Source organism: Lycium ferocissimum, chromosome 11, assembly GCF_029784015.1.
Source record: "Lycium ferocissimum isolate CSIRO_LF1 chromosome 11, AGI_CSIRO_Lferr_CH_V1, whole genome shotgun sequence".
NCBI classification, from domain to species: Eukaryota; Viridiplantae; Streptophyta; class Magnoliopsida; order Solanales; family Solanaceae; genus Lycium; species Lycium ferocissimum.
The window spans coordinates 41,610,471-41,618,335 of record NC_081352.1 but is presented as its reverse complement, the minus strand read 5'-3'; the positions used below and the strand labels follow the sequence as shown (position 1 = coordinate 41,618,335).

The window sequence follows — 7,865 nt, the reverse complement described above, 5'->3', positions numbered from 1 at the left end:
TATTTATCTCGTCATATACTTAGTTGATTGAATCTTTGGAAAAAAATAAACATATTCTATTTGTCTACTCTTTTAGATATTATAAGATTTTTTGAAGGAAAAAAAATTCTAAAGCTCACCTGAAACAGTGTTCAAGGAGTTTCAAATTCATTCAAAAGCTGGTGAAAGAGGTATTGTTTCCGGACTATTAAAGATTAAAGAGATTAAGCAAAATTAATCTAAAAAAAGAAAAGAAATGACAAACATAAATAAGAAACATAAAGTAAATGTAGACAATCATCACTACCTTAAAAGGTAAAACTTTCACTAGGAATAACAACAATTTAATATGCTTTTATTACATCAATGAATCTTATTTTGATGTTTTTCTGCACCAAGTACTTTTTCACCTTTGAATTTGTCTTCCATCTTCGAACATGCGATAAGGCAATGGAACCTCTTATCTGTCATATAAAAAATTCTTTTAATATGTGAATTCAAGATTTACTAATTATAACATACAAAGATAACTTAAAGTGTTGGTAAGCTTAATATTAGAACCCAAAATCATGATTAGTTTCAAAATTAGAGTGAGAGAGAGAGAGAGACCTCCTTTAAACTTGGCACAATTAACGTCAGAGCATTTTAGCCTTTTCGACGCATGAAAATCAGGATGTTTACATTCTTGTAAACAATATTCATAGCAACCAGCAATGTCAGCAAAACAAGTTGAGTAACATTCATCAACACACTTGTGATACAGATCTTCATCTGCAGACACAGAAAATGGAAAAGAAACCATAATTGTTGTGATAACCATGAGAAAGAATGCTTCTTTCAACATCTTGGACTTCATCTTTCACAATTTCTCTTTCTTTTTTTTTTCTCTTTCTTATGCAAAAGAAGAAAGATCACTTCATTTATATAGGAAAATCACATAATCTAGTTTTTAATGATTTAGATTTAGGTGATATCAAAAAAATAGTAGTAGTTGGGAGGAGTAAGACCTTAAATGCATGTGAATGGACATTTATTGTTTTACTTTTGTAACTATTAATAGCGAAGTACATGTATAATTAAAAGATATATACACACACACTTTTGACAAATTTAAGGGATTAAAAGTGATTGAAAAACATATTTAAAAGATCATCTTGAACTACTCTCATATATAAGAGAATGCTTTTATCATTTTCTCAAGGGAAAAGGGCTAAATTTACCCCTTTACTTTAATGTATATCTTGTTCACATCTATCCTATTTTATACTACAAAATTACTCCAACCATTAAGAAAATTTTCAAATATACCCAAATTAACGAATTCCCCTAGTTCTTTTAGGAAAAAATGTCTTATTAATAGAAGGGAGCAACCTCAATAATGTAATCCCATGAAAAAAAAAAAAAAAAAAACAAGAAACTTTAACAAAATGGTTTGAAGCTATTCTCCTTGCCCTTTTCACTTAGCTTTTTCTGAAGTCGAGAAGACAACTTTGATAGAAGACTGTTTGGGCAAAAGCTGTTGAGTCACACAATACTTAGAATTTATAGAAGCAGCTCATGAACCATCTTATGACCTACTTAGAATTCATTGAGGCTCATTTAACTCATAAAATATTGTTCCATCAAAACTACGAGAAGCATTTAAAGAAAAAAAACATCTTATTTTCAGTATAAAAACTCCAATACGCGAGTGTATGCTTTGGATGATATTGTGAAGTATGTGTTATACATTTTTTTTTTTAACTTCAAGAATTTCTTTTATTGGTTACTTGCTTAAATTATACTCTTTTAACGAAGTTTTAGATCAGTTTATCCGTTGAAATTATTAACTAAGTTAAAATTTGTTAAATCATCCTATACCTAATAAATAATGATCTTTTTAATACAATGTTTCAATTATTGCGGTCATTTTGAAATAAAGTACATTTCTTTGGCCTTTCTTGGAGTGCTCTGTATTGGAACTGATCTCTCACCAGAACATTTTCACTCTCCTTCATCGTTAATGATGAAATTAAAAAACAAAGAAGAAGAGAAAAGAGACAAAGACGAAGAGAAAAGAGGAACATAGACTTCGAATGTATCGAAGTCTTCAGATACGGATAACACATTGAGTCAAAATAACACATGGGCCAAAATTGGAAGAAGTGTATTTTGGGCCTTGCATCAGCAGCCCAAAAAGACAAAGAAGGAAATAGCCCAATTGAGTAAATCAGAAGGAAACACAAAGAAGGATTTTGGCCCAATTACAATTAGGGCTAGCACATAAATACCGAAAATCAAAAAATCGAACCGGAGGGAACCAAAACTTCAACAAACCGAACCGAACCGAACTTTTTTTTTTCGATGAAGGGCGGGGGTGTGGGGTGTCCACCGTAAAAAAACCGAAACCAAAATATTAATTTTTTTTGCGTCGGGGGGGGAAGTTTGATATTGTTAACCGAACCGAAAAAATCGAATGTCTTGCACCGAAATTTAATACATTACCCAAAAAAAAAAAAAAATTAAAATAGTATGCCCATAGTTTAAAGCAAAAAAAAACTCAATTGTTATAAGTTCTTTTCGCATTTGTATCCCTAATTTTCCACTTCAATTGAGAAAATCAAATATCCTTAAAAAGAAAGGTAACTAGGATGTGACTTTAGGATTAATGTATGTTTTTTATGTGTTTTCTTAATTATTTTTACGTATGTATATAACACCTAGTAATCTATATCATGATTATAGTTTTCAAAAAAAAAAAAAAATTCACGGGTATCCTGTTTGTTTGATTTTGATTTGAATTTATCGTTTTATATTTTATTGCTTTTGAGAATATGAATTAGTGTTAATGGAATCGGCTTTAATATTATATCAAAAAACCGAATTGAAAAAACCGAAACCGAATTGAACTTTAAAAAACCAAACCGAAAAACCGAAGAACTAGTTTGGTTCGGTGTCACCTTCAAAAAACAAAGAAGGAAATACCAGTTTAATAAAACCGAACCGAAAAACCGAACGCCCACCTCTAATTACAATGACTTCATCCCAACCATCCAAAGTTGACAAAATCACTTCAACCACACGATCAAACATTCTTGATCAACAAGCATTTTTGGATAGTGATAGGAAGATTCTTTTCTAGGTAGTACGTTACAAAAGACAAAATTAGTTATGGTAGATCAAATAGAAATTAATAGACAAGTGCATAGGATTATTTGATTATTGCTTTATTTTGTTCTCAATATTTTTGTGTATATAGGCATGGCCTTACAATGGAATAAACACAGAAAATTTCCCAAACACTATCTCTTACACTTTCTTTACTCTGTTCAGGAATCCCAAATTCTAAACTTCACGATTAGAGATCCATTAATTGTTAAACTTGTACTTAAATAATCGATCAAGTTCAATGTTAAGAAAAATCTGAAAATATAGAGTGGAGCTCTAGGTATGTGAACATTGTTCCTAAAGATATTTAAAATCGATAAATAATAACGATAAATAATAAAATTAGGTACATCGGAAGATTCAACAAAAAATTTCAATTATAAATAGTGATAAAAAACAACATAATTCAAGACATAGAACCTAGCTCAGAGTAGATAGGAGGAGAAGGAAATAAGTTAGAAATCTGTTTTTAGTTCTCTCAGATACTATATATATATATATATATATATATATATATATATATATATATATAGAGAGAGAGAGAGAGAGAGAGAGAGAGGTATATCAGTATATGATTAACAGCTACTGTATGAAGGGTTTTAATCACCAGCAGCTAGTCTATAAATATTTTATTCCAATATTTTAATACTGGCTGATTTAATAACTCCTCACGTCTATCTCACGTGCCCAACTTTTGTGAGAAGCTTGTGGTCCAATTTTTTGAACAGACAAGGTCAATTCCTTTTTCTTTCTCTTTACTAGTTCACAAGAAAGAACAATAATTTATAAAATAAAAAAGAGAATTCTTCGTAACCAACAAGGGACACTCTTTTTCGAGTTATCCTCTAATTCCTCCAACAGTTAATACAATGAAGAGTATGCATAAATAAAAATTTGATTCTTAGAAGCAACCTTGTAAGGTTTTATAATTCTAGTCACAATTATTGACTGCAATTTCATTTAGATCAAGTACTTATACTAGTTTCTCTATTGTAAGCCTCACATTTTATAGCAATCATTCATGTTTTATTAAAAGAAAATAAATGTAACCAAATATAGCATTATATATGGCTATATGTTGCACATTGATATTTCAAGATTCCTCCTTAAGAGGGTAACTAGCTTGCATGGCAATGCCACACATTCCTTTATTGTCATTTGACCCCCTCTTAATTTTTATGTAACCATCTTCACCCCAATAACTACCCCATGAATTCTTAACTAGCCAATATTTCTCATCATCTTCCACACCATAGCCAATTAATGTCACTCCATGATTTAGCATATGTCCGCAAAAAATACCAGAGTATATCCCTCCAGAGTATAACTGAAAATCATAGCCCATTGCATCAATAGCCACTGATATAGGTTGTTTTACAACTGCAGTTTGAAGAGCATCCTCATTGTCTGGTACTTGTTCATAGCCACTTATTGTAACTGCATGTTGTTTTGCTTTGGTAGTGTTACATTTCTGATCTTTTCCTATGTATGGATAGTTCTTTTCAGTTGTAATTCCACCATGTTTCATGATGAAATCAAAAGCATTCTCCATGAATCCTCCATTACATCCTTGGTTTTCTGAGTAGACATCACAATCAACCAGTTCTTGTTCTGATAATGAGACTAATTTTCCTGTTTTGATCTGGTTGATGCTTTCTACTGCTGCTACTGCAGAGAATGCCCAACAGCTTCCTGCAGTTGTAATAAGAATTAAGAGCCCATTTGGATAAACTGATTGAAAGTGACTGATAAACGTGAAGTACTGAATCTAATTTATTAAATAAGTAGAATGGAAGTTCTTAAACTAATAGTAATATTTACTAGTACTTGGTATTGAATGGTGAAGTAGAAATCTTAATAAGAGGATTAAATAAAATTCGAAACTTGCGAGTAAAGCAATTTTGTCTTTACACAAGGGTTGATTTTGCCCTATTTGCACTATACTATTTTCTAACGAAAGGAAATTCAATTGAACCTCCTTCCCTGGTTGAGGCGCGGCCACTGCTTTTTCTTTACATGGAAAAGAACATATGACATAAATGAGATGGGGAGGAAGTTGAGCTAGATTATAAGCCAAAAAGTTATACGTTGGGGTGCTAATTTTATCAAACCAAATGTATTATATGTCTTTTAGTTGATACTTTGACTTATAAGTACTTTTGGTGTTCACCAAATACATAGCCAAAAAGTACTTATAAACAGGGGCGGACTTTATTTATATTTATATTAAGAAATACGCTTCCTTATAAACTTATCCAAACACAGTGTGATCTAAGCTTGAACAAAGAGAGTAGAAAAGAAATTAAAAGAGAGAAATTTTTTTTTGTGTTGGTACCACATTTTTTTTGATCCTTGACTTTTGTAACAGCTCCTTTCTTTCTCCAATCGACACTGACCGGCAATTTGGATATATCATACGTAACATTAGTGGCTGCCTGTTGCCTTGTCTGTTTAGGTTCCTTGTAACCAAAATAAACAGATTTAAACTCCTGGTTTGTCATGTCAGCAAAAGCATTGTCAGTGAGGTTGTAAGAAAGGTTGAGAGAATTGAAGAAGTCAATGAATTGAACATTGGATTGATAAATCCCAAAGCGCATATTCCATTCATCTTTATTTTGGTATTTTCGGCTGTATTTTTGGAGCCAGTTTTGGTACCTATTGAGCATTGGGTCATTTGAGCTGTGACTTGCATTTGTGAGGCAACATAGGGTTAAAAAAGTAATCAGCACAAAGTTCAAGTAAGCATTTCTCAATATAATATAAGATGACTTCATTGCTGTAACTTGGGTTTTGTTTCTGAAATATCGGCTGTTCAATTATCAATGTTTTTATTGCAATTAAACTGGGTGTTGGCTATTCAAGCATTTGTATGTTGCTGATATGCTCGTTAACCGTGCACGTAATTCACTGTGTTAAGTTTGTTGTAACTTGTTCTTGGTCATGTATTTTGCGTGGTTTGGTTGATTTGTTTCTCTTCATCTCTTTCGTTTACGTTTTGTGTATGATGATGGTTTTGATGAGTTGGGGAATACCTTTGGCTAGTATCATACCCTATTTTAACCAAGGTCAAAATAGTTTACAACATCCCGGTAATTCCGGGGTTATTTAAAGTTAAGGAGTCGCCACCTAATTAATTATGGTGAATTAGGGCACCTAAGGTTAATTAAAGTAATTAGCTAAAGTTGATTTTAAAATCTACGAAACCAAAAAGATTCTAGGTAAGGGTTCAACTAACCTAGAGGGAAGGTATTAGGCATCCTCTAAGTTCCATTAATAATGGTTAATCCGACCGGACTTATAATTAATTAGGCTAAGGGTAAATATAATATTCTTAAGTGTTTGGAAAATAACTTATAAATATTGCTAGAGTTTTAAAGTAAAATATAATGATGTAATAATGTTATAAAAAAATAAGACTTGCACAATATAATAATTTGTATGAAAAAGACTTCAAGTATTATTGAAGATGAATTTGAAGATGTAATGGTTTTCATGTAGGCAATAAGTTTGACGAATTTGAAACTTAGATAAATTATATTACTATGACAACGCCAACCAAAATCTAGTTTTTATTATAAGTATGATATAAAGGACATAAGTCTCTTTTTGGTTGACTTTATTTGATTATATTAGACTAAAAGTATGCATAGTTGAATAAATCCTAAAGTAATGTTTATAAAGTACTTGGGTAAATCTTGAAAATTGTTTATAGAATATGTTTGATTTCCTATTCGCATAACAGTGACGCCTTAAATCTTCTAAGATAGTGAATCACGATTCTTTTGACTCAAAATATATAGTCATGCTATTTTAAAAGAAATCGATTATCTTAAGAAAGATAAATACTAGGAGTATTATAGATAACTTTAATATAAAAAGAAGAAAATGAGATTTTATAGAATTAATTATTGGTTCTCTTTAAATTAACTACCCATTATTAAAACTAAATCCCATTAAATTTCCTATGATTCATCTAATGCTAAGAGTACAAAATGAAGCAAAGTGTTAGTCAAAACAACACAAGTTAAATGCAATAAAGTAAAAATGGAGGCCAAGAATTGTAAAAGAATGGGCTCAGCCCATTTTGGGCTGTTGTGGACAGTTGCAGCGGGGCTTCAACCCAGATTTTGTTTTCTATTTTTTCTGGCAGCGGGCTGAACTGGACAGTGGAGGAACAATGTTTTCGTTGGGCCTTGGCCCAACACCGAATGCGGAAGACGAGCCCCTCGAACTCGTATGCGATGTTCATGCATAGGTAACAAAGGAAAAGGATTAGTATGGAATCGATAAACAAGGCTAACACATAAAATATAGACCCCAAAAAAATCAACAAGTTGAATATACATAATGTATATATTTGAGTATATTCATTCATATAATCAACACAACACAGCAAAATATCTTCAATGCATAACAACCCGAGATGATATTTATGAGACATATAATGTGAATTTCTTTTAGTAATATATGTAGTGTACCTTCCCATACATACCTAAGTGTATACCAGCCATGTATATCTCATATATTTCGTGTATATAATCAAGATTTTAAACCCAGAAATTCAGCAAAATGAAACCAAAGAAAGGGCAAACCTATACATGAAAAACTAAGTCCTGGTAATCAACAAACAAATAATATATGGGTTGGTCCATTGGAAAGCATGCAGTGTGGTCAGCAATTTGGAAACCTAAGCAGGTGCAGCCGATTGTCATGAGAATGCAAGTCAGTATTTAGACAGT

General features: G+C 31.5%; 2 protein-coding genes across 2 annotated transcripts; both read right to left on the bottom strand.

Moving 5' to 3' along the window:
• Nucleotides 1-219: 219 nt before the first annotated feature.
• Nucleotides 220-880, bottom strand: LOC132037250 (uncharacterized). The gene is made up of 2 exons (XM_059427744.1): nucleotides 589-880; nucleotides 220-443 (listed from the first exon to the last, which is right to left on the bottom strand). The coding sequence occupies exons 1-2, from the start codon at nucleotides 833-835 to the stop codon at nucleotides 343-345; spliced, it is 348 nt and encodes a 115-aa protein (XP_059283727.1). The 5' UTR covers nucleotides 836-880; the 3' UTR covers nucleotides 220-342.
• Nucleotides 881-4,130: 3,250 nt separating this feature from the next.
• LOC132037706 (ervatamin-B) lies at nucleotides 4,131-5,972 on the bottom strand. The gene is made up of 2 exons (XM_059428273.1): nucleotides 5,462-5,972; nucleotides 4,131-4,818 (listed from the first exon to the last, which is right to left on the bottom strand). Exons 1-2 carry the CDS (start codon nucleotides 5,898-5,900, stop codon nucleotides 4,220-4,222), a joined length of 1,038 nt encoding a protein of 345 aa, XP_059284256.1. The 5' UTR covers nucleotides 5,901-5,972; the 3' UTR covers nucleotides 4,131-4,219.
• Nucleotides 5,973-7,865: the final 1,893 nt, after the last annotated feature.